Genomic DNA, 27,313 nt, shown 5'->3' on the forward strand with positions numbered 1-27,313 from the left:
ACTGGAAATGGCCCTCAAAGAATGAGAGACCTGTTTGAACCAAGAGCTCAACTACCTTCAGGACCAGAGGACAGCCATTTTATTTATGAATAGAGATGGAGTCATCATTTCTAAGGGCTCAGAGTCGCACACGCCGTTTCTGGATTCTGTCAAGTCATGCAGTGGGAGACAAGCTCAACCTGGCAATAACAGTCTCATTTTTTAAAAGTGCAATCAAATACGACACCGGCCTGTTGACAACATGGTCATTCTTCATCATTTAGAAAAATCTTGGTTCAGATTCTGAAAGATAACCTCATACATTCATGGCCAGCTGCAGAAAGTCACTGGGTGAAACCTAGAGCCACTATTACACAGAAGGCCAAACCAAATACTTGTAGTCACCCTTTGTGGTGTCAAAACCTAATATACTCATGGCTCTTCAGAAATTTATCTATTACTTTCCCTATTCTCTACAGACAGAGAAAGCAAGAATTCTCACAAAGGGCTACAGACATCTGCAATGAATGCAACGACACCGTCAATCTGCTGTATCAGCTCCAACACTCCTGACAGTTCTCAGCTCTGCTTTTGTCTCAAGTCACTGGAGACCAAGTAATTAGAAGCAAGCCTTGGTAGAGATCTTTGGTGAACAGAGGCAGAGTCAACAAGCAAACCATACTAAAACCCTCTGCCTATTTAAGACAGTTTAAGAAAAATGTACAACTGCTCCTCATAAAATCCTCTTCACCTGTTTCTAATACCTTGTAGAGGACACTCAGAGACAGCTGTTCAAAAAGAGTTTGCACATGACTTCCTATTGTGTGCCTCACCTCAGAAAGTCCTGTTCATAATGTGGTAGGATCACCACCTGCTTATTCCTGTGCTTCTTTCATTTAGCATATAAGTCAGGACAAAGGTGGTTGACTAACAATAACAGCAGTTTCCAACCTGACAAGAGATGTTCATTATTCCTTTTTCAACAGTCCATTTCAGAACCAGCATAATTTTTGGGTAAGTCTAAAAACTTTCACGTTCAGAACAATATTCACTTTGAGGGTTTCTACATACAAATGCTCTTGGAGAAGAGTCACAAAACTCCCTTGCATGGGCTAATGGCCAAATCAGAAAAATGACCAATCGAGAAAAGAAGCAAGTACTCTTTCATGAAGAAATACTGTTAAGCTTTCTATGTTATACTGAGTACTATTTAGCACCTGGAGATCGAAGAACTGTCTTAACAACCAGACTCTTTTTGAGGAAAATTAAGATCCCTCATGAACTCTTGTCAAAATGATGAGCATACTGCCTTCTCCTTGATACAATTGCCTTTAAAAGCGGTAGTCCTGCCCTGAGAATTTCTGAGCCATTTCTGCTCTTTTACATGTAATTTATACAGACATGTTACTTCATATTAATGCAGTTTAGTAGACAAAGCTCCTCAAAAGCTTCTTTCCCCTGAAGATTGTGAGATTCGCTCTTGCAATCTTGGAATTCTTCTTTCTTGGACCAGTATACACCAAGTGATGGATGAAAATGGACTTCTTTTAGTTTTTTTCAGAGACAAAGCATAGAAAAACTTAAGCTAAAAGTCTGTAGCGAGAAACTTTAACAAGAGAAGGCAGAAATGGTAAATTAGCCTCCAAGCTTCTAAGAATCTCTTGATTTCATAACTTTAGTACTTTCAAGATACAACAGATTAGTTTCTAGAAGTTTCTTGGAACATGCAGCATTACCGAAAATGAGCTCATTCTGTAGCTGTATTTCACACCAAAAAAAAAAAAGCCATTTTGCACTTGGACTAGATCACACTGACTTGCAAAAACTGGGTGATGTTCACCACAGTTCTCAGCAATATCTTCCCATTACCAATCCAGCTACAGTCAGTGCCTGTAAACACTGACTGCCTTTCCCAGCACGATGCACGTCAGAAATCCCAGCTGATGGTGTCACAGGGCTTCCTAACGCACAGAGGAAAACTCCTGCCCATCTGTTTCAACACAGGCACATCTCTACACTTTCTCAGACACCCTAACTACTCTTTTTTCCCATGCACATCCCAGCTCTGATAGTCTTCATCTCACACCAGCACGTGACTGAGCTCCACGCTGCCTGCCTGGGTCAGTTGTTTGGATATCATTAGATTGCCCTGAGTGAAAGCCCTAATGAGGTGCTGATCCCATCATCCAATCACTCAGCTGAGCTAGAATGCATCTCATGGGACAGCAGAAAAGACTGATGCAAGAATTCCAAGTGATGTGTAACATGAAAGGGCGCCATTCGCATCGCTAGGACTCACAGCCTGTCAGCACAGCCATTAGAAATCCTGGGCTACAGAGATTTATAATTCAACCCTCCCACACACAGAACTTGCTCCAGACTAAAACTTGGCACAAAATTCAGTCCCAGGAGGGCATTAAAAAAATAACCCATTCAACGGTTTCCGTCCCATGGCTTCAGCTCAGTCATTTAAATAATGGCAATTTCTCATTTCTCTTTTTAACTGAGGAAATCCAATATAAAACACCAGATTTACATAACATTGCAGTGGTGATACAAGCTGGCAACAAACCCAGGGAGAAGGCTGCCAGAGCCATTCCGTCATCCCCTCTTGGTGAATTTCTCCATTTGGATTCAGTTTAATGGAATGATTTTTATTAGGTCTAGCTGACATCATGTGTAATCTGCAAATCCCACCTCCATGTTGGTCAGGCAGCTTGCCCTAGTTTTGTACACCTTGTGTGCCTGTTAGAAGGGGACAAGCCCTTCTGTGGTCAGCGCAGCCTCCACTTGTACTGCCACTGTTATTTCTTTGCAGCAAACTCTGCTGGCTGATTTAGAGGACAGTAATTAGTTGCCTATTGAGTTGCAAAAGACTGACTGGACAAGGAATGGACATATACAAAACAAAGAAGGGAACTGATGCAAATGCAAAGAAATTTGTCACTAGAGCCTTTGATTTAATCAGGGATTGTTCTGACAACTACCACCTGCTTCCAGGGAGAGAGACAGACCCAAGCATATTGTGGCTGCAGTCCTTTCTCCACCAGGTATTTCAATTACTGTGGGGGCCATCTGCAATCTTGAGTTTGTCAATGGAAAAAAAAAATAATCTTGGTAGTTGATGCAATGCCACAAACACTTCTTAATAAACACATCAGACTTCAGGAAGTCTGCAAGTAAATCACTGCGGTGAGCATGAGCCTTCTGCTTCACCACCACTCACCCAGAGATGCCTTTGATAGCACATGTCGGAGAGCTACAAGTTGTGTCACCCACAAAATATATTATCTGCTGGGTGGGCTACTGGGGTCCCATCTCATCACCACCAGCACCATTCCTGCTCTCTCCCACAGCGTACCTGAGACACAGTCCCTGCTGCCATGCTCCAGCTAGAGGACAGGGCATATTACAAACCAGGACCAAAGCATCTGAATAGGTTTTTCCTATTTGTTTTACAAGTTGACATGTAGAATAACTATAAAATAATTATATGACCAAATGTTATGAGAAGAAAATCAAGATTTGTATCACTGGTCAACTGCAAGGCTCCAAACCTCAGAAAGAGGAATCTTTCCTGTTCGCTAGAGAATTACTGACTTAATGGTACTTTAAATCAGTTTGGACTCTCTGCAGCTATCAGCGAGGATGCAACAAGATGCCATAGCAGTCAGTGTTAAAATGCTTCTTCCAGAATGTGGTGGTAGGTCTAAACTGCCATTGTTGCACTAACTTTCCCCATGTACTAAACCATCCTCCCTAAGACCAGCCTCTGAGGTCCATGGTCCAGCTGTGAAAACCCTTCTGGCTTTCTGAGAGCTACATGTACAATATTTCCCTTGAACAGAGGAAAAAAGCTAAGCCCAAAGAGCCATCTGAGCTTGCAAAATGGAAAAACAATATGGGGCAAGCATCTGCAGAACCATGTTCTTTTGCAACAGTTGCACAGTTTTCTCATACCTTGTCCTTTAATTCCAAAGGGGGGTACAAAGTCCCTGATACGTGCCCATTTCCTGAAGGAATTATCCAAGAACATTGGTGCCGGCTTCGAGAACCTGAGAAAAACAAAATGAGAGAGAAATTAACTCCTGAACAAGGAAGAATAAATTTTTGTAGGGGGGTTGAGAGAATCCATCTGTAAGTGCTGATTCTACATTCTCACAGGCAATACAGTAACATAGAAGATTTTATTTTTACCTAAAGGCACCTGCAATGGAGCAATTCCGTCAGAATTTGTGCCATGAGGATACCCAAATGAATCAAGTCATGAGCCTGGCAATCACTTCCTCTCAAAAATTGAGAATTTCCCCACTATTGTTTTAGTACAGATTTAGCTAGAGTAAGTTGTAAATTGCAACCAGAGTTTAGGCAGTTTTACTTCCAGCTTTGTAAAGAGCAGCCAATTTATGTGCTGTCTACGTGAGTGTGTGAGGAAGGGGTGCAGAGTTGCCTTTATATTGTTCATTACATATATTGTGCTGCTCTGTGCAGGTGTGAATGCACTGGGCAAATGTGTGTGCAGAGCAAGGCTGGGGTTATCTGCTCTCATGGCTGCTTCTGTCTCACTTCTGTGCCCATAAACAGCAGCTATCGTGACACAGGCAAGAAAGAAAACAGTTCGGAAGATCATGAAGTAGAACTTAGTTTACAAAGAATGGAAATTCAGTACAGATGTAGGTGTTTTCTTCTGCATTCATTAACATATAAATGATTCAAGAGAGGTCCTTGCCAAACCAAACAGTTGTGATCTATCCAAAATCACTTATAAAAGAAAGAACTAGTCCTTCTTAACTGTGTCATTATGGGAACACATTATCCTAATTACACCCTCAACAGACAAACACAGCAGCTACTAAAAAAATTGTCTCTTCTAGAAACAATTACTACAGTGGCCAGATAGAAGGAAACAATTAGCAAAAGAAACTACAGAAATATTAACTTTCATATGTGACCATTTCTGAGTATATCAAGATCACTGCTAGAAAATATGCTAACACTATTAGAAATCTGTTCATTCAATCATATCAAAACAGTAGCAGAGATATTCTGGATCAAAATCTATCACACCATGCTACAGAAATGAAGAAAGGGACATACTGCACATTCAGAATCAGAGAGTACATCTCCGTGACAGGCATATTGCAAGTGCAACATACACGTCTCTGAAACAGATACAGCCTGGCTAACCTAGGTACTGGTAGCGGGGATAGATGTAACACATCAGCTTAACCCTCCCTTCAAGCTGTTTTGGTGTTCAGCATGCAACTCCATGCTACTGCAATCAGATAACTTTTGGACTGGAACTACCTGATTTAAGATAAACTCATCTACAGGGCACCACAGCCAGGTACTGGGCAAAAATTATAGCATCAGAGTGAGGAAAGGATGGAATGAATTCTGAATTATAAACTGCTCAAAGTACAGTCCTGTCACAGATGTCTAGTAAATTGGAGGTTGCAGAAATACCTGGGAAGATGGGAGACCAAGAATATTTAAGAAAACAAGAAGATTCAAACTCACCCATGCATACCGCTTCACATCCACCCATGCAATCTTTAATAAGATCATCTATAACCATAAAAGCAGGATGCACAGAATACACATCTGATCTAGAAGGAAAGGAATGTTTTTCCAAAGCTGAGGGTATCAAAGGATCTATATAACTTTTCTGGAAAAAGGTGGGGAAGATGTGTTAGATGTATTAGAGTTTCTGAAGATCTTAAGTAAAAAACAAAAAACCACAGACCTAATAAAAAAAGAGAACAGGATACAATAATACTCTAAAAATATCCTAAAATATGTGGCAAATTAGTTCAATGTTTTTTTCAAGCACCTTGGTGCACTGAAATGTAAGTATTATGTTACTCTGGTGGATCTCCAAGGAGTTATCTCCACCTCCTTCCAACATCAACAGGAGGAATCTCTGCAGGATTCTCATACAATGCAAGAGCTTCTATAACTTGACTGGCTATCGGCACAGACGTTCGCAGCTCCTCTACAGCTATCACTTGAACTAACAGCAGAAGCCAGATCCCACAGAATGGTTCCTATTCTCCCCAAGCAGCAGCCCAAGTGGAGAATTGCACTGACTGCATTGCCTGAGGGTGACCAGCACCTTTGGGCTGGTTTGTTTGGTCACTGAGAAACTCTGGTTGCTGCTGTGATGTGCAATCTTCAGAAAAAAGAACTTGGAAAAGATATATATGAGGAAGTTTTATTCCCCTTTCAAGAATCAATAGGATTCCCTATAACAATGCTACGAAGTAGTGCAGTGTAAATAAAAAACTTAGGCAGTTTAGTTCACTTATTCAAGAGCACTGCATGAGAAAGAAGGTACATTATTATATTGGTATTATTTATAGGATGCAATTAACTGGCCTATTTGCCAGTCATACACCAGGAAAAGGCAGCTTACAGCAGTCTTAACACGAAGTATGGAGCGTCTCTCCCTAATGCAGATTCTCCCTTACAAGGTGCCTGGTAAAACCAAAAGGAAGCTCAGATCCTCCTGGGACTACCAGGGCCCCAAGGGGAGTCCCCAGAATCAGCTGAAGCACTAGCAGGATGATGTGATGCTCCGTGGTGTCCCTTCTGCATGTGACGGACGACCAGGGAACCAAAGTGATGCCCAAAGAGAAGGGTGAAGTGACCACTGGCCTTTTATTTTATTTGCTAGAAATAAACTTAGGGATTTTTCTAGGAAAGAACACAACAGCCTTAGACTACCTACTATTATTTGGTAATATTTAACACTACTGTACACAGAGCTAGGGAAACCAACTTTTAATTCATACTTTTGCTTCATTTAAGAGTTTGGAGGGAAATATTGTATCCATATGGGGGACAAAGGAGCAAATTAACGGATATTTAGCTCCCATAAATCTTGAAGGTAATTCCATTTTGGAAATATTAAGAAATCACGAATGCTGTAAACTCATGATCTATGAAAAGCACTTTGCCACCTCAATAAATCAGAGCAGGCCAGAACTGATGTCCAGCAGTGACAAGGAAATGCTGTCTGCCAGACCTCTCCGGGAGCATGGCTGTTCTGTCTCGGCTCTGAAGCGTGTCTGGCGTATTCTGGGAGCCTTCAGGAAATATCAGGATATGCCTCAAACGGGCCATGGGAATGCTCTCTGCAGAGCACCTAAAATACATTCCAAGGAATGCGTGGGAGTTTGACAAACAGAAGAAGTAAATGTTTCTGAATTATGTTAAATTTTATATCTACTGAGCGGCTTATATATGGGATGCTACATTTTACTCGAGTCATCTGTCACGGCTACCTAAAGGCAGGTTAGCTTCAACAACACAGCTCCAGAACTGAAACAGGCTTGTGCTCTATGGGCAAACAGTACATAAAGGGAGTGTTTTGACTTTTCAGATTTAAATTTTAAGCAGTTCCTCTCTACTCCACCTCAAATTCCAGAACAGACATAATGCAACCTCATAGTACATGACAGCCATGAAGAGATGAGAAATTTGGGTGTTTGTGGCACACACTCATGATCTTCTTGATTTGGGAGAGAAATGCCAAGCATCTAAAATCTCTAGTTTGAATGGCATACCCTGATAAAACAGCAAATGACATCTAAATAGACTAAATGCTGGATATGGTTACAAGGTACAGTCCAAATCTCTCCCAGCTCTCAAGTTTGCATTCCTCATGCAAAGACATTAGTAAAATCTCTAACACAATTTGTCACCGCACACAGCGAAAGGAAGTGTACTGCCAGAAAACTATTCTTAAACAGGAATATATATATACAAGAAAGTGTGATATATATTTGTGCCTAGGGGATTCTGGCTTACGCAACAAAAAATTACATTTCCAGTTATTTTCTCCCTGACAAGCAAGAAGAGTTGTGATCCCAAAACATTTCTACCTGGAACGCTGAACTAGCCTGCCAGAAGCTTCCCAGCCATGTTTTCCAAGCATTTTCATTCTGTCCTTGATGCACAGATCCATTCACAGCTACTCCTTTTTGATGTGTGCTGAGGTATTCAACATCAGCACTAACTTCCCAAAGTATGTTGCAAATCTTAGACTAGTACCACTGCTATTAAAGGTAGCTATTGAACAATTTCAGACATTTAATTGTGACTAAAATCTGCTCCCTACACCTACCTGCTGTTTTCAAGGCAATTAATATATAAATATGTAGAAGAAAATAAGTTAGACCAGAGAGAAAGTAAAAGAAACAAACCAGTTTATAGTCTTTGGCTTTAACAAGGATGGAGGAAGTGAAATGAAGTGAAATGAAGGCCAAGTCCTTGAAAGAGTAGAGGAGAAGATGGCACCATGTTTCTAGAAAACATGACACTAAGGAAAGGCACACTGGCAGCCCCTAAACTCCACTGTGGGTTTATTTCTCAGATATTTCCTTCCTTTTTTTTTCCCCATCCTCCTTTAAGCCACCCTGCTCTTCTGTTAGCTCTGATGGAAGCATTTAAAAAAGTATGGAGAGAAAAATCTAAACTAACCTTTTCCTTTTTCCCTAGTGAGACCTAGATGTATGTGGTCTCCCTTGCCTCCCTTCTCTGGGAAGCAGCATGGTGTGATAGTTCAGGGAATGAGGAGGTTTGTGACATCCTGATTTCACATTTCTTATTGACATTAATCCTCTGTCAAAAATCCAAGCAGCTCAAGTATTCCTGAAGCAGCTGAAAAATTTAAGAAACCGTACTAATAAGGATTAACCCCATCCTACAACCAACATACTTTTTTTCCTAAATCAGCAAACAAATGAGACAAAAAAATAGACAGCTGCAAGAAGAAAATCTTTAACAGTAGAGATTACGACAGAAAATTAGGTTGGTTTTAGCAAACTGCAGAAATGATCTAAAATAAAATCAGACAATATGGTAAACACATCTTAGCACTGAAGACTGGTTGGTCAGTGCGCCCTACCACTGCCATTTGACACTCCTAGTTCTTCTTTTGGAAGAGACAGTGAGCCACTGATCCCTATCCATCTTCTCCCATTCTATTCCTACCTACAGTTGTCCCTTTCAGGCTGAAAAGTCTTCAACTACTTGGCCATTCTCTATGCAGATGCCACCAAATTATGCAGAGGTACGATACTACTTTGCTTTGTTCTCTGCCCTTTCCTAATAAGTCTACCATTTGAGTTTTGTCCGTTACTGAGCTGGTGTAATCACTTGTTCCTTGGCAGCTCTGCAATAGGGTCAGGAAGGGGCAGTAAATGTCACAACCACTCCAAAGAAATGTCTTTGAACAGGCTTTATTGCATAAGCAAAGAAAAGGAATGGGCAGGTAAAGTCCACTGAACAAAAAACCCTCTACCTGCCCACTGGCCATGTAGCAGTTATTCCAGTTATCCCAGCCTCCTTCCCTGGGAATGATTGCTCTGTACCTTTGAGGCACTCTGGAGCATCAACAGTCTTCTTGCCTTCTTTGCACTCCATCACCTAGTAGGTTGTTTAAATTCATCAGTGCAGGGCATTTTTCCATTGCCTTCTCACTGCTCTAGAGCTGGACCAGCTGCTCTAACGTATCTTAAAGAGCCTCCATACTCTGCGCTGTGGTTCATACACAGAACATTGTCATACTATTGCAGAAAAGATAAACACCCTATCATGACTGAAAAATGTAACTATCACAGCTGTAAAACCCGTTAAGTATTCAACTTTATTCAGGATCAGAAAGCATCAGCTCAAGGACCATGCCCAGTTCTGGGCCTCACAGAAAAAAACATGAACAAACTGGAAAAAGGGCTGTAGGAGAGCTGTGAAAAAGAGGTCTAGAGAAAACATGACCTCTGAGGAAAGCTAGAAAGAAATGAATTTGCTTAGTCTAGAGAACAGAAAATTGAAAGGGAACGTAAGCCATTAAATATTACAAGGCTGCAAAAGAGAAAGGTATTATCTCCATATTCCTGGTAAATAGAAGTAGTAACCCTGGGCCTAAAATGCAGCAAAAGGAAACATTATTAAAAGGTTTCTTATGCTTGGGATTATTACACATTGAAATCTATTGCCCGGACACGGGTTACAGAACTTGCACCAACTACATTGGTTTCTGATTTTATTGCATTATTTTTAAGAACAAGCTTACATCTATTAAGCATGGGTCAGCCACAGCTGTGCTTACTTTTAAGAAGGAAAATTAAATAGATGATCTTCTGAAGCTTGGCACAGATCTATCTTTTTTAAAACCATTTTAAAACATTGCTGGGAGGTGACCAAGTACCCAAGCTACAGCCTGCTGTAGTTGGGAATCAAGAAGGTACCTTTCAGACTCCTTGTGCTTCTTAAGTATTTACCTTCATATAGGGTAATCAAATTTCAGTACAAACACAACTGTAGATAAGCAGCACATGGATTTTGCAAGCCTGTTGCCTGCCAAGATTGCTTTCTGTTTGTACCCTGTACCTTTGTGATAAACAGGAAGATATGTAAAGTTTAACCTTTCTGCAGACATTAATATCTTGGGCTTACGCACCACCAAGGGACAAAATCAAAGACTGATTTAATATCAGTTCAGTCCCTCCTGTTAATTGACTACATTCTGACATTCATGAAGTCCAACAGTGTCCTGAACCCTATACCTATATAATACAAATAATCATTACAGGGACTGGAAAGTTTTGAGATAAACTGTAAAAAAGACAAAAATAATTCCGTTTGCCTCCTCTAACAAAATCCTCAGACTTTCCTACCGATTCTCCAAACACTTCAGACAAAAAGCATACTTGCACACACAAAAATAACAAAAAGCTTGGTTTAAAAGTTGGCTTCCTTTTGGGGTTAAAAAAAAAAAAAAAGCTATAAAGTTCAGACAAGGCAGAAACTTTGTCCTGACCTGCCTCATGATGCAGCATATAAGAAGACTACATGCAAAATTTGTCATTGTTCACCGAACCCTCTAATACCAAAGCACAATTATGCAAAGGTGAAAAGCTGACTTCTAGACAGCATAGAATGATGTTAGTTTAAAAACCAGTCTCTTAACATCATCGTTTGTTTTTCATGTATGATTGTCAAAGACACAAGATTGAATTACAGCTACTTTCCCCTACCAAAAGGTATGTGGGGTGTTCAAGGCCTCTGAGGGAGCACTGAGCCAAACAGATGAGATTATATGGTATTTGGAAACATGATGAAGGTGAGCAAAACCAGACTGTAATTACTGCTTGAGTTTTCAATGCCTCCTGTGCAAATAAAAAATGAGATGAGGAGAGAAGGAGGAAGGGTCCAATCCTTCCTAGCAGAAAGAGTTAGCTCACATGGAAGATGCCAGCCAGCAACTTTGCCAGTGGGCCAAAGTTTAGCACAATATTCCTGCTCACATTCTGCTGGGACAGGAAGGAGATGGCTGTGTCTAATGAAAAAGAATAGGAGAGCAGTCATCTAGGCTAATCACTGCTGTGCAACACTGCACTCCCAAAAGGCAGGGTATCTGGCTTTTCTGGTGAAGATCTGACATACATTCCAGAAGACTGCAGATGATGGTCACAGTTGCCATCACTGACCCATCGCCTTTTGTCACAGATACTAATTAACCAGTCTGTTAAAATGCAGTGACTGCACTTTGCTTTTATAAAGCCATCTTACTGCTCTCTTTATTCTACTTGCAGAGAAAAGTTAATTCACAGCCATGCCATTGCCAGCAATCCTCCCCACCCACTGCTCATTCCTGCCACCACTGGCATGTTGGACTGTCTTCATCTGCTGGCCATCTTATGGTAGAGCACATCAAATTGCACTTCACTGTTTCAAAAGCTTCTGATCTTGCCTCCTTCTACCACATTATTTAATGTGTATATCTATCTTGAGGTTATCCCTACTGTATCAGACCAATTTTCAGATTTCAAAGCATTGAAGGGAACAGTACAATTTTTAGTGGCCTTCATAATGAGTAATAATGCCACTGCAGAAGGAGCCTGGAATACTTAATTCCTCCATCAAGAACAAACAGCACATATAATTTTTATGCATGTATGTAAAGAAAGCTGAAAATAAATTGGTACATATGTAAGGAACAGAACAATGATGAAAAAGAGCCTTCCACCATCAGCTAAACCAAAAATGCACATATTGATTAGCACGGACAAGCACAAGTGCAGGACAGATGTGACTCCTCTGTCAACATACAGCACAGCGGATGCAGCACAGAAGAGGTGTTGAAGCTAATGAACAAATTGGCACAAAAGACAAATGAGTGTGACCTGATCATGATACAGCCAGCTGAAGACAAAAATAAGGTCACGAATATTTAAAATGGGTGAGCTCCAAAACAGCCTTGTGATGGAAGCCAAGGAAGACAGGAAAGTGAAAAACAAATGACTTAAGGTGAAGTTTGGTCACTTTATGAAAGGGGTTGTATGATTTGCTGTCTGTATAGGCACGGGACTAGACTTTGTCATTTATTCGTTTCCCGAATGCCTGATGTTCCTTCACCTCTGGCGCATTGCTCTTATCCAGGTCAAAAATGTGCTTGGGGCAAAAATTTCCTGCATAAATCTTCTTGGAGTGAGAATGCTGGTGGAAGAAATGTCAATGTTTCAAGCATTGTTACTGAAACAGATGCGTTGTTCTGAGAGAAAATCATTTTAATTTTATCAAAGCTCATATACATCCTGAATGATCAATGCCATTTCAGAACCTAGACAAAAAATTCCTACCAGGATGATATGGAAATTATTAATCTGCTGTAAAGAACACAACACAGTACTAACAAAGATATTGTCAGCTCTTCTGATTTTCTTACATGTAATGCAATATTCTGAAAAGGTCTATGGGATGCAGTTCCTCATATCACATTACTGGGAGAATCTCAACTTTTATGTTAAAAAAAAACAAAAACAAACCACAAACAAATACAAAATATTTTCCTAGCCTTACAGTTGGAAATGAGACGGCAACAACTAATAAAGGCTCAGAAACCTGAGGAAAAATAAGAAGAAAACATTCTTTTCAAACTGCATGCATTTTCTGTCCTGACTCATTATTACTGAATATTTGTAGGTTGCAATTCTCATCAGTGCCACTCCCTACAGCAGCTTTAAGGTGTTCCAGAGAAAGCCTCCCCAGTGAAAATGCAGGCAAAGGACAAGCCTGCTTACAGACACAAACAGGAAATGAAAGCAGAACAGTAAAAGTGAGGGGAAAAAAAGTCTGCAGAAGCTATTGCACCAATAGTTGTCTACAGCACACAACACAAGCAGATAATTAAATGCAAAGAAACAAAGGCAAGTAGGAAATTGTTCAGCTCCTTTGTACACCACATAAATTGATGCTCAAAGATGATCACACGGAGAGATAGTCCATTGTGATGTTTCTTGGAATTTTTTGTCAGTTATTTTCAAAAGATTTTTTTTTTTAAAGTCATCACAATCTGGGTTTGACATAAAAAACTGGCATAGCAATGACAATATCAAATCAAGTCTATAGTTTTGTTGAAAAAACAGGAAGATATGAACTAGATACAAGAATGAAATTTGCAGTGAAAACAAGAAGGGACTGAATGCACAGGAGATGCTGGGCAAGCACAGTTCTCTCTGAACATTTTGAAATCAGACAAAACTTTTTGGTTGAAATCCACACCATAATTTGCACCATGCAGAAGATGGACATCTTAACGAAAAAAACAGTGAGGGTGGAAATTTTCTCCACTGCACAAATTCCTAATGCCCAAATAATTTACTCTGGCATGCTCCTTCTTGTAGGAAGTTGTTTAAGAAACCGTTGTGGGGTTTTCAAGCTTGCTTAGTAGTCAAAGCAGTGTAATTCATGTGACTAGAGAATAAGATTTTTTTTCTTCTATTAAGTGAAACAGGATAATATACCTTTAGGTGCCACCTCCCAGGTACACAGCCACCTGATGTATATTTGTGCAATGTATATATATATATATATAAAAAAATCACTACTATCAGAATAATATCACTTATTGAAAAACAGTTACAGATAGATTACAAAGCTGCTATTAATGAGATCCATATCAATCCCAATGGGAAAAATTCCAGATGTGTTTCTGTTACTCTGCTGCACAATAGACTTCACATTGTAGTGCAGGACAAACTGGGGGCAGCCAGTTGTTACTGTTTAACGTTCAGACAGAGGCTTTTTTCTTCCTTTAACCAGATGTAAAAATCTTCAAGGATTTCTGCATCTCACAGGCTCTGACTGGGAATCTAGATTTAAAAAAAAAAAAAAAAAAAAAAGGCCAAAACATGTACCCCAAGTGGAAAAGAGTGGTCCTTTTCCCCCAGGTGCCAATGCCAGTAACCAGAGAGAAAGTTTGATATGGGAGACATGGACCCTGTGCCCAGTTTCATGTAATTCTTTGTCTTTTCTGTCACCTTATTAATTCCAGCCCTTTGCCTAAAAGTAAGCCATCTGTAAAGCAACATGCATTAAAATCTTCCAGATAATATCAGCACTGTTTAATATAAACCTCTCTCCTTTGGTCCCATGGTTTTAAAAATAAACAATTGTTTTAACAAAGCAAGGGTAAGACACTGAGCTTGTAAAACCTCTTTCTGGGTAGCGCTTCCAGAGATAAGGCATAGAGACTGGACACTGAAGAAAGTTTCCATGTAAAAGGCCACCTGACAAAACCCAAAGGATTTACTGACTCAAGGAGCAAGCGGGTGCAGTGGAGAAAACTGCAAACAGTAGACAGCACAGACAGCTATATCCTTTTTTCATCATCCCACACAGAAAGTGTCTGGCTTCAGTTAGACATTAGGCAGGGAAGAAGAGACTGGAGGTGCGACTTGACCACTCTGACAAAGAAAAGAACCGTGAACCTCTGACCCCCTCCCAGTACAGTCTGGGGTCAGTCCCAGTACAAACTGGCCCATGTCCCATTAAAACTGGATCTCCTGGCCTCTTCCCAGTACAGAGTAGGCCCTGGCCCAGTACAAACTGGAACCCCTTTGGCACCCTCCTAGTACAAACTGGCACCCCTGGCCCCATCCCAGTACAAACTGTCAGCTGTACTCAAAGCACCTGAGCCTGAGGAGGGCAGGGAGTGTGCTGAGGTTTGGTTTAATGTTAGGTAGTGCTGTAAGGAGCAGGGAGTTCAACTTGATGATCCTTATAGGATATCTTGCTATCTTCTATGATTCTATGCTGACATCTCCTGTCCTACTTGAAAACACGTGCAAAAAATAAGACCTGTCCTTCCAGCCAGCACACTTCTGGGCCTCCTCCAACCAGGGTCCCATGCTTGGTTACATCCTCAAATCAAAGTTCAGCATGCATCTGGCAAAAGACTGTGCAGCAACAACAGCACCCACAGCAGTAACTTCAAAGGACTCTGCTCTGAGGCTTGATGGATACCGGAAGCACAAGGTAAGTTCTTAAAAGCCTGCTCTCCAAAATCTTTTGGAGGAACTGATATTCTCCCTGATTCACTGATCAAAGCAGAGAGAACCTCACAATTATTCTTATTACACCACCTGAAGAATGGTACAACAGTCCTCCCCATTCCGGGAATGGAGCTTTTCAATGAGATAGTTCATTTGAACAAGTTCCCACAAGAAAAGCCAGTAGAAAAAAGGATGCTGCTGGTTTATGCATTTGAGATTTATGTAAGTCACTGAAATAAATACTAAATATTATTAGCTACTAAAGGAAATGGTTATGGTGAAGATGAAGGGATAAAAAAAAAAAATCACACAAATATGCCTTCTCTTTCAGTACCCTTGATAAAGAAAGCACTTTTCCTACAGCTGTGGGAAAGAAAACAAGCCGTAACTGTGAAAGTTAAAATTACATGTCTTTTGGCTGTTATCAAAGGGAGCTACAGCACATGGACAAAGTGCAGTCCAAGTGATCCCAAGTTTCAAACCAAAGAAATTCTGCAGGCATATTCATCATCGGCATTGTATTTGCTCCTGAATATTACAAAGAGCAGTGAACATTGCTGATCCACTACTTTTGTTCCAGTATCAACATTTAATTGTGTGAACTGCGTTGTTCAGCCTTTATAGAAAGCATCAGTACGTCCACTCCTACCATTGATATTCTCCCAGTGCCCCCTCAGGCAACCCAATATTAAGTAGTTTCAATGTGCAGCACTGCCAGTTGACACAGAAATCCTGCCACACCCGGGAGTTTTCCATTACCCCTAGTGAGTGGGTGGAACAAAGTACAGAGAGTGACCTTGTAACCCAGCATCTCCATGGATCCATCAGGGAGCCACAAAAGAAGAAACTCTCCGCCTCAGCCTGGAATTCAGTCTATTCACTGTATTTTCTTAGCATCATCCAGTTTTGGTTTATTTTCTCATTCTTTTGTTTGCCCACCTATGTTTGTCTAACCACTTAGATGGCCTACACAACCATTACAGTATTCAAGCGCTCCTCCACAAGCAATTACTTAAAATTTACATCTGTCACAGAGAAGGTGTTTGTGTTTTCATTCCACTTCTTGAAAGTTTTAAAACTAATTCCATGAAGGTATTAAACTTTTCACTCGAGGCATTTTGGAAGTAGACATGCTCGATGTGACAGTGCAAAAAATTTCTCCGTTACAATGACAAATTGCAGTCATTTTGTTCTTGTTTAATCTTACTTTTAACAAAACAATCACCTTGGTAAGAAAAACTGGAAAAAGTCATGAAAGCTCACAGCCTAAAAAGCGAAAGCTTTGGAATGCACTGGCAAAAGAAAACAAAGACCATAATATAAATAATGAGTAATCTTAATCACCAGCTATTTCTAATATCTTATCATCTTAAGTACTTCTACCCTCCAATAAATCAACAAAAACTTAGTCACTTCTTTGAACTTACTGAAGTACAATAGAAGAAATAAAAAGAAATAATAAGAAAGCAATGGGTCAAGCTACCAACTAAAGTTCTTCAAAAATAATAATTTCTTATTCAAATCTATAATAAAATCCCAAAAACCATCTTGACTGCTCTTCCAAATTTTTCCCAAATAATTATTTTTCTAAAAATAATTTCCCCATATTACCTTAGAGCAATTTAAAAGAAGTTAAAGCTCACAACCCTAATTCAGCATACTCTTGAATTTCCCTGTCTAAACAGAGAAGTCGAACAACTACTTTATCTGAGTATCCCTTGATCTTGACAAGAGAAGCAGCAGATTTTCATTAGCCAGCAAAACAACAACACTGTTGGCTGAAAAGAGAACTTCCCACAAGTATTTATGGGTGCTCTTTGGGCAAGTGTTAAAACAGACTTCAAACAGACAACCATGAAGTGAGAAAACAGTACAATATCCCACATTACTCTCTACCTCTGTAATGCTCATGTTCAGCCCTCCTGAACTGTACCTTTCCTCTCCATTGGACATTTTGCTTTTCCTGAGTTGCAGAGTAAGTGTACTTGACAGTGAAGTTCACAAGCAACACAATTATAAACCCTGCAGATTCTCATGTCAATGCTATGTAAACATCACTGTCTAAACTTAAGCCTACAAATGACTGAAGAAAAGATTTTCAGAGACAATCAGCACTTTGTTGAATTAAACAGAAACTGCATAGTAACCTGCCTTCTGAACAAGTCAGGTCACTTCTGTTACCATACTTATCTTCTAGCAATTACTTCTGAATATTCCCAGTGCACATTTTTCCACTGCAACAGCCTGATACATGCTCTGCAGCAGTGGTTTTCATTTTAGTATCTTGGCCAGTCATGAAGTGAATCAAAGCAACATTCCCTCTGGTTATACCAAGCTTTAGAGGGAAAAATACAGGTCCACTCCTGTGAACTTTTATCAGCTAACCTCTGAAAAATGGTATCTCTAGTTGTAGGGATTAGTATCTCCCATGCTGAGGATAGGAATTAGGAGTAAAAATACAAGAGATGCTCTAGTAGAAATAATAGGCTGATGTACAGCAGTATCACAAATTGTTTCCAAACCTGCCCATGGCCATCACAACTTCGGAGAATCTTTAACAGTCAGTGTGAACTTTCATTCCATGGTTATTTACTACTTCTTTTGATATCAATAGTTTGTTTAATGCTACAAAGCACAAAACTGAACAAACTTTGCCTGCTTTGGTTACTATTATCACCTACTGAAAGCTATCATGGGCATTTCTTGAAATGCACATAAAGAACCTGGACTCTGAGGGCAGCAATCTCAAGGCACTGAGCTGTGCAAGTGTTAGCCATCAACAATAACCCTGGAACAGAGGAACAGGGATCAGAGATGTGCGCTTTCTTGGTAATTAGTTACTGAATTAGAACAGTGTTAGGGGGAAAAAAAAAAGTGTTGCTTGATTTTTAGCTTGGGATTATTTTTTTTTAAGAATTCATATGCTTGCTTGCCCAGCAGTAAGGAAAATCCTACGTAAGGACATGAGTGAGACTGTGCTGGGTCAGATCTGAGTTCAAAATCTCTTTTCCAAAAATGGCAATAGATGGATGTCCAAGGTAAAGCAAGAACAGGGCAAAGAGATAAAATATTTCCTCCCTAACATTCACATGGCTTTCAAACATTTTCAGATGAGTGGATTTCCTGAGCTTGATGTGGTTTGTCTACTCAGCAACCCCCCTTTCCCTCTCAGCAATGGATCTCTCCTCCAAATGATTGTTCAGACTCCCCTGGAATTCGTAGAGACATTTTGCAGCCGTCACATGCTTTGGCAAGGAGTTGACCAAGTATATGACCTGATGCACGAATAACTCAATCTTTTCTGCTCCGATGCATAGAAGTAGAAACAAGTTATGCAGAAAGACTGTATCAGTGTTTTTGCCCTTCTACCTTTCTTCCCTGTAGTAAAAGCCAGGGGAGAGTTCAGCGCAGCTCAGCCAGAAGACCCACCACAGAAGATCAGCTCTCCCTCTGCTCTCTTGCTTCCTTTCCCTCGGACACTAACAGGGACATATGTTTTTATCCCATTTGTTACACATGCAGCTGCCTCAGCAATCACACTGCTTCCTACCTCTCAATCTCCCTTTGCCCTCAAGGTCTTCCCTTATTTTGCCTTTGGGATCTGATGTTACCAAATTTCAACAAGTTTTGTTTCATACAGCTCTCTTCTGGAAGCACACTCTACTTCTGTACAGTAGAAGCCTTTAAATCCAATTCTTATGCTTCTTACACGTTCCTCAAGACTGTATCCCAAAGCTCTCAGTTGTTTTCCCTTGCTCTCACCTACTAGGTAAGCAACTACCCCTTTTTGGCCTGGCAGAAGACTTAGCAGCTTCTAAGATCTGGGAGAACTGCAGGCAGTAGTCCCTCTCCCACCACATAAGGAGTCCAGCCTCCTCCTGTATTCACACAGGACAGCTTTCCTTAAGATGTTTGGTAGCTGCAGATGGCTCAGAAGTTTCAGATTTATTGCATACGACTGAAAATCTCTCTGCACAATGTAGTTCCTGGAGCACCAGAAATTAAATATCTGTAAAGATCTGAAGGGCCATACATGTTCAATGAGCCCCAGCTGCTTTCTGGGAAACAGTGCACAGGCACAAAACCCATGGCATGCTCAGGAAGGGGTCTGGGCTTCCAGCCGGTGAAGTCATGACATGACATGAAGTCACCACGTCCACAGACTGCACTGAACAAGAAGCGGCAGTTATTGCACCTATCAACTGCTTCAAGGAGATCCTCTCTTACTTTTGTGAGCTGGCCAGTGCTCTTCAGCAGCTGCATGCAAGGAGTAAAACACTAGCTTTCAAAAAGCCGTATTTCATAAGGAGATGAGGTCTGTCCAGACACAAATGACAAACAGCCACATTACTCCTCTTTACCCACTCGCTAGCGTGGGAATAAAGCTTAGACACAGGAAAACTGCCTCCGTAGCAATGTCCTGCAGCTGTCAAAGAGCTGGCACGTGAACAAGTCAGGCGCAGGAAGAAGAGAAGCGCTACTACAACCCTGGCCAACTGAGCAATTTCAGAGCCTCAACATGACAGCAAAAAAGTAGGTGACCATAGAGACACTCTCCCATTCCACTTTCTGTACAGCTTTGCCTTGGACATTCACAAGTTATCTCTACTGACCTGTGGGAAGCACAGTAATATGTACACTTTCATCCAGCAATATTGATTTAAACCCCAGTCTTGTATGGGAAGTGTTCACAAATTACCTCTGGTAGACACTGAAATCACTCAACCAATTAACTGAGATTAGATTAGCCAGTAGGTTTGGAAAAATTCTGTGTATAAGATGCGTCCAGCCGCACGTGTTTTTACTCAATTACATGACAGAAGAACATGTATTACTTCAAGCATCAAGGCTACACCAAGACAGATAAGCAATCCCACCTAAAACAAAAACCAGCAACATACTTCCCACAAAAATAAAACAGCTTTGTACTAAACCACAGTGGAATAAACTGACCAGAGATACAGTTTCTTCCCAAGCCTGAACAGCTTCAAAAGCAATGCCTTAAAGAGCAAGGATTCACATTCTTTCTTTAAAAATCTACTGTTACTATAGCTGTTTTATTATTTGTATTAGTATACGATGACACATCTCTTTACTCAGATCCTGTCCCAGTAAAGTCTTTAAGATAAGACCAGTTTGAAACATGGTTTATTTCCATTTAATTGAGAGCCAAGAAGGGTTAATATTAATTGCAGTTTACTACTTTTCTGCCATTCACTACCTTGCACACAACTATGGTATTTTCTCTCCAAACTAAATACAACACTTTTTTGCTCATACAGAACCCATCCTTCCTAGAGAGACAGGCAATGATTTTATTTTGGAGTAGATCAGAAAGCAGGTCCAAAGTAGGTGTGCAGACACACAGACCTTCTCTACCACCACCTCTTCTTAGCAAGGAATAAAAGATGAGCAGAGGACCAAGGCCTGAGCTCTGTGGGCCTCCTCCTAGAGGAAGCTTGATAGTCCTGGGTGTGAAAGAGCTTCTGAAAGACTTGTGAAGGAGTGCTGCAGTGACAGAATAAGAGAGGACACAAATATATAAGGGAAAAAGGTAGTAAAGGCTGTTGGCTGGAACAATCTAAAATACTAGTTTTAAGCAATCACTTATCACACTGCTTCTTCCACCTCCTCCTGTAAAGTCACATCACATCATCTCATCTTCAGGGACTGCCTGAAACACTGCATACACACCGCAACTCCTGTGATCTGACCAAACCACCATTAAGGTAGTTCCTGCTGTACCACACCTTAGCACCACTGAATGTCATGCCAGAATTTGCTCTTCGAGGTAAGGAAAAGGCAAGAGAACCTTATGAGATAGAGAACGAGAGCCACAGCTGGGAAAAGTGGAAGGTACTGGAAAAGTGCAGTGGGGAAAATGTGCTCATGGTGCTAAGGAGTGTGGGATCAGGATGCTGGTCTGTGTAGGTCATAGTATACAACAGAGGAGAAAACAGAGTTGCCAGAGTATGGTATAGTGACAAGGGAGGCTGGACACTGGTTTGTGATTTGAGGAACTGGGAAGATATAACAAGGGAAGCGGTAAATGCAAGATTACACAGACCACAGGACAGGCTCTCTGATGACTGGGACTAGAGAACTTACTTTTTAAAACTATACTTCAGAGTCACACCTCTAAATTCTGCTTGGAGCCCATCAGGGACCAGCCCTTGCAGCTTAGCAGTGAAGAAGTCAAAGACTCAGTCTATAAAGAAGCCACCAGAACCTCTGTCTAGAAGTTTCCAGGGGTCTTCAAAATGTGTAAGCTCTACTGGAAGCAACCTAGGATGGAACTGGAAGAGAGAAGCTCAAGGACATGAATGGAGTATTATCCCTGAGTACAGAGACTAAGTGAGGAAGGCAATCACTAGTGCAATGGGATATAAGACAATTATTCTCCAAGGTGGAGAGGTAAACTCTTCAGATCCCAAAGTACTGTAAGGGAGCAGTCAAGCAAACAGAAGAGCAGAAATTTCAGGAAAAGACCTGAAAAGGAACGAGAAATTTGTAGAAGAGGAAAAGAAAGCAAGTCAGGGGATGAAAAGGCAAGAATGTTGTGGTGAATACTGACACTCTCATTTGGAGTGCGAAGCAGTAACACTATGGGCAACAAATATTGAAGAGGGCTTGAGGGCAAGTCACAAACAACATAGAGCATTTATTTCTGTGGCCATGGCAGGTGGCTAGAGCAGTTTCACTAGGAAGAGTACAAAACTGAAGAAGGAAGAATCCATTTGTAACATAGGAGAGGTCAGACTGGTCCCAGATTTTTGTCAGGGTAAGAACAGGAGTACACTGTGGGCTGAGCCAGGGTAGACCTGGTGGAAGACAAGGGATGCAAAGGTATGAGTAGCAAGTAAGAAGAAGACAGGGAGAACAAAACACGTGTCAGTGGAGGAAAAGAAGCAGATATAAGGTAGTATAAGGAAAGCAAAAAAAAAAAAAAAAAAAAAAAACAAAGGCCAATGAATCGCGAGATTTGAGCTACTACATACATAGTAAAACTTCAAATAGTTTCACACTGCATGATTTTCAGTTACAGGAGCTGTGCTGGTCTGTGTCATACCATGGTCATCTAAATGTTTAGAAGTCTATTTTTAGTATTCCTTTTAAAGAGTTTTCCTGGTAAGCAAGTTTATTATGTTGTGGTTTCTCAAGTCCCTTTGCAAGTTTAGTTAATATATTTGCTCCTTACGTTCCTGCAGCCGAAGGTCTGATTTTAATGAGAGACTGCACATTTTGGTTAGCGGTTCAAACATTACATTCTTAAGCCTCTTTAAAATTCCTAGATGTATACAGTCCAGGATGGGTTATGTAGCATTTAGTTTAGCCGTGAGAGAGACCAGAGATGCCGCTTGAGAGATTTTACTGTTCTGAAGTTGGTTCCTGAGTGTATGGGGCTTGAAAACAAAAAGATAGGAGGGCAGAATTAAAAATCCACAACTAAGAGAACTAAGGCTTGAATCAGATACAGTTGGTCCTCCACCTCCTTCCTGTAAGTATTCAAATGAAAATAAAATGCCCGTATTTAACTTAACTTTAAAATACTTACTGCTACTATGAACAGAAGCACAAAGAAGAATAAGCCTTCCAACTAGTTTTAGGGATAGCTTCCATGGTACTCTACCTCTTGATCAGTGGGGTTCTTTCTAAATTATTAGCAAGGGTGTAAGTAAGGAAACCGAAGGAAGAAAGATAACTTAAAGATGAATGAGGCCTTTATTCAAGGTATCTCTGAGAAGGAGCAGAGACTGTAAAGGCAAGCAAAGATGAGGGTCCTGGTGGACAAGTTGAACGTGAGCCAGTGTTGCGCCCTTGCGGCAACGGCAGCCAACAGCATCCCGGGCTGCACTAGGCAGAGGCAAGAGAAGGGACCCTTCACCCCTGCTCAACAATGGGGAGGCACTGCCAGAGGGCTGAGTCCTGCGCTGGGCTCCCCACTATGAGAGAGACATGGACATGTTGGAGAAAGTCCAAGAGCTAAAATGATTAAGGGACTGGAGCATCTGCCACATGAGGGGAGACTGCGAGAGCTCGGATTATTTAGCCTTGAGCAGAGAAGGTTTGGGGGGCTCTTATCAATGCACATAAATACCTGACGGGGCCAGGCAAGAAGGCAGAGAGACTCTTCTCAGTGGTGCCCAGTGTACAGGGCAATAGGAAAAAACTGAAATACAAGAAATCCCATTCAAAATAAAAAAAACAACCCACTTTTATTGCAAGGGTGGTCAAACACAGGAATAGTTTGCCCAGAGAGGTTATAGAGTCTCCACCTATGGAGAAATTCAAACCCAGCTGAACATAGACCTGAGCAACCTGTCCCAGGTAAAGCTACTTTGAGCAGAGGCGTTGGATTAGACCATCTCCAGAGGTCCCTGCTGACCCCACCTAGTTCTGTGATCCTTCTCCACATGGAGCGAGGGACATTAAAGAGCTCAATTCCTATCCAGATCCAATCTCAGAAACAAGAGTTTGCTAAAACTCCATTTTATAGAAATGCTGTAATTCTTGCTGACCTCAGTCAGCCTTATCAAGTTGATAAGATTACAAAATGAAAAAGAGACATTTAATTGTATCAATACCCATAGCTATTCCAGTGACTTAATGCTTGGCCAGAGAGAGCCTCCAAAAACTGGATTAATGCATATGGCTACTGGATTTCATCCTCTGGAAATCACAGCTTAAATTTGCCATTCAACAAAACTGGAAATCTGTAGCTTTAATGTCATCCTGTTGCTAAATGGACATATTTACCTGGCATAAAACACACAAGCATAATTTGACCAACTGAGGCATGTGTTTAAGTGTAAATCCCTAAACTCTGAACTAAGGATGCCTGTACAAATTTGACACCTCCTGAAGAACAGATATAAGGAAAGCAATGAACTCCTCCTTTCGGTTGATGCTGAAGAAGAGAAATTAATTAACCAAAACATGGAAGTGTGAATCTCAGTATCTGCAGTTTAGTCAAAGGTCTTCTAGGTATGCAAGTGTCTACCCACACCATTTAACCCCTTCACAGTTTAAATGAAGCAGTAGGACTGATAAATTAGTTAACATCAGAGCTCTGTGACACAACAGGGAACTGTGTCTGGGAGACTCAGGACTATCATACAGCCAGCAGTGCTGCTGCAGGCAAGGACAAAGGGACAGTGGCAGAACAGAGATTAAAGAACAAGAAAGCCCAGCACGTCCAGCGAGTGAGCACATTATGGCACTGCTGCAAAATGTTGTGTTGTAAAGGAAACCGATAGTAAAAGTGACAACTACTCCTCCCTAATGTTTTGATTTTTTTTTAAGGTACTCTTCAGCACAGTTCTCTGACAAACTACAGAAACTGTGCAACTTAGAAACTAATACAAATTTATAAACCTATACAACTAATAAGTATAAACAGGGAAGTTGCTTCACTTTTGTCCTCAAGTCACATTAGTAATTCAACAATCTGTCAATTCCACTATTAGTTGTAGCTCCCAATAACCTGATGAAACATGTAGCGATTAGCAGAGAGGTCAAATTTGTAAATGCTGCAGCTCAGACATGTGATCTGGTTTCATAATTTGTACCCATGAACCGTCTTGGCCAGCAAAGAGCAGGACATTTCCTGAATCCAAACAAACCACGGGAACAACAGGGACTTCATTTTATCTGATCTGATGTTTCATTTCTACATCATTTCAGCATCAAGCCAGCTGATCTGAGAAAAGAGATTAAACAAGAGAATGGAGAAAAGAAATAGCAGTCAGCACCTGGGCTACCCTGGCAGCTAGATGGCAGGTTTTATTGTCCAGAAGTATTATCAAAGCCTGAGTCCAAAAAGGTCTTAGAGGCTAGAGCATCCTGGGCATGAAAGAGCCTGGGGACATCCAAAAAGTGGGTAGCTCACTTAGGACTGTAACAGTCCCAGGCAGAATCCTTCTGATGAAGCCAAGCCTCTTGACAACACAGACACCACCTTTCAGTGATTTAGCAAAGGCTGTCAAACCCACAAACCGCTGCTGCTTCTGTAATTCAGACAGCATGGAACTACCCTTCACCCAGAGCATTGCCTCTCCTGCTTCCCAGCAGCCACCCTAGGGCAGGCCCTGTTAGCTGCTTCTGGAAGCACTTTAGTCTGCTTAGCCCTTACTTCATTATCTTTCCCTGTCTGAATGAAGGAGGAAGAAAAGCTGAAGTTAATCCTTTGCCTGCTTGTGAAGTGGGCACCAAATCCATTACATTTATTCCTAAATCATCTATAAATTTCTTGGGACTATTTTCTCTTGAATAGTCCTATGACAAGACTGACTCAGAAATTATTTTGAGAGAAGTTTTATCAGAACAGTTCAACCATTACCCTGTTAGATCATTTGAAGGGATTGGGCAGCATGAAGAATGCCTTTCCATCTCTGTGTGAAATGTTGTGCTTTAGCAACTTTCAGTGGCTGAGGTCAACATTTTCAAGATGGGATACCCAGAGTTCAGTTTTTAAAGTCAATTTAACTAAAATAAATCTAAAAAAACTTTGGCCTAGATTTCAGAAGTAATGAATGCATTCAGCTCTTACAGCTCCGTAGCATATATAGCTAAAAAAATCAGACTTTAAGGTACATAAAACATGGATACAGACTAAACTTTGGAAATGTTGATTTAAAGTCAAAGATTTGAAACTGATCACAAAAGAAACCAGAGACAGCTTGTGAAAATATTTTCCATGCATTTTTTCTTAGCACATTTATGCCACTGCCACAACAGTATAAAGCACACAGCAAAGAATTACTGAGTTATGACTTCTTTGAGCACATTCTTCTCTCTCTTTTTAAATAAATTTTAAAAACTAGCATTAATATTACATTGCAGTGGGGGATCCATGCCCACAAATGTCCCCTTTTTGAAGTATAATCCATAATGGATGTGCTTTTAATAAGTGCCTTAGACATTGTGGAAATGTCAAACAGAAGTACTAATGGACTATTAAACGTCCACTATGAAATATACTGACTGATTCCACGTAGCTGGGCTAATGCTTATTTTTGTACATAATTCCTAGTGCTTGCAAGAATGTGACACACATGCTTTGAATGTTGCTCTGGTACCTCAGCTGGCTTGTTTCCTTCTGTAACTACGTTTCACAGCACTTGCAGGAGATGTGCTCCTTTAGAAAGAAATGAAAAGAAATCCATACTTTTCTGTGGCACAGGTCCCAGCAGGCACAGCTCTTGTAATTGAATTATTCTAGCTTCCCTTTCAGTCTTCCAGACTTACAGACACAACTACTGGGCTTTTTAAAATTATTATTATTACACCCTCACTGTAAGCAAACCAAGACAGTAAATTCAGAGTTGCATCAATTAAACTCAGATGGTACAAACAAGCACTGCAGAAAACACTGAGAAACCACACTAATTTAGCACCTTACAAGAATTCCCATTAGTCTTTTTATTTTCCTCCTAGTTCCAAACTAGAGGACTAAAACACTACGCTTAACCAACACAGGCAAGAAAAAAAACCTCTTCTCTTTCCCTGTGGCCAAAATGCTTTGCCAGTTGTCTGCAAATTGAAAGACAACAAAGAGCCTTCTCTTCCCTCCTCATCAGCATAATTCAGAGAATCTGTAAATGAAAATAGTAAGAAGAAATAACAAAGGCAGCAATGGATTCAACATTTAGAAACTTCCCATGAGACTGATCCTTAACATTTATAGCCTCTATTATACTAGCACCATGGCCACTTTGCAATGATTTCTATCATCATTGTGCATTTCTATTATTTCCTACTAAAATGTGGTTTTATTCTTCTGCAATGCACAGAGTTGTCCTTCGGTATGGTCACAATGGATAGGACTCCACCTCCCTTCCATTAATGAACACAACTGAGAAATACAACAAAAACCAATGGATGCTTTAACCTACCTTGAGGTCAGAGACCTTACAGCACATCCACATTATATAACACAGCGTCGTGCAAGGACCTCAAGCTACTGCAGAGACAACCTCGCACGCACGCACAGC

General features: G+C 40.7%; 1 protein-coding gene across 11 annotated transcripts in view; it reads right to left on the minus strand.

Moving 5' to 3' along the window:
• The window catches only part of ST3GAL3 (ST3 beta-galactoside alpha-2,3-sialyltransferase 3), a 200,384-nt gene that overhangs the window by 72,512 nt on the left and 100,559 nt on the right, over nucleotides 1-27,313 (minus strand). For all 11 annotated transcript variants that reach the window (XR_003398894.1, XM_026853479.1, XM_026853480.1 and 8 more), the window contains one exon: nucleotides 3,940-4,034. Coding sequence is in view for 10 of the 11 variants with exons in the window: in XM_026853479.1 (XP_026709280.1) it covers nucleotides 3,940-4,034 (95 nt within the window). In the remaining variant the exon portion in view is untranslated. The remainder of the gene's footprint in view (nucleotides 1-3,939; nucleotides 4,035-27,313) is intronic.

This window comes from Athene cunicularia, assembly GCF_003259725.1.
Source record: "Athene cunicularia isolate RWA chromosome 8 unlocalized genomic scaffold, athCun1 chr8_part1, whole genome shotgun sequence".
In the NCBI taxonomy this organism is placed as follows: Eukaryota; Metazoa; Chordata; class Aves; order Strigiformes; family Strigidae; genus Athene; species Athene cunicularia.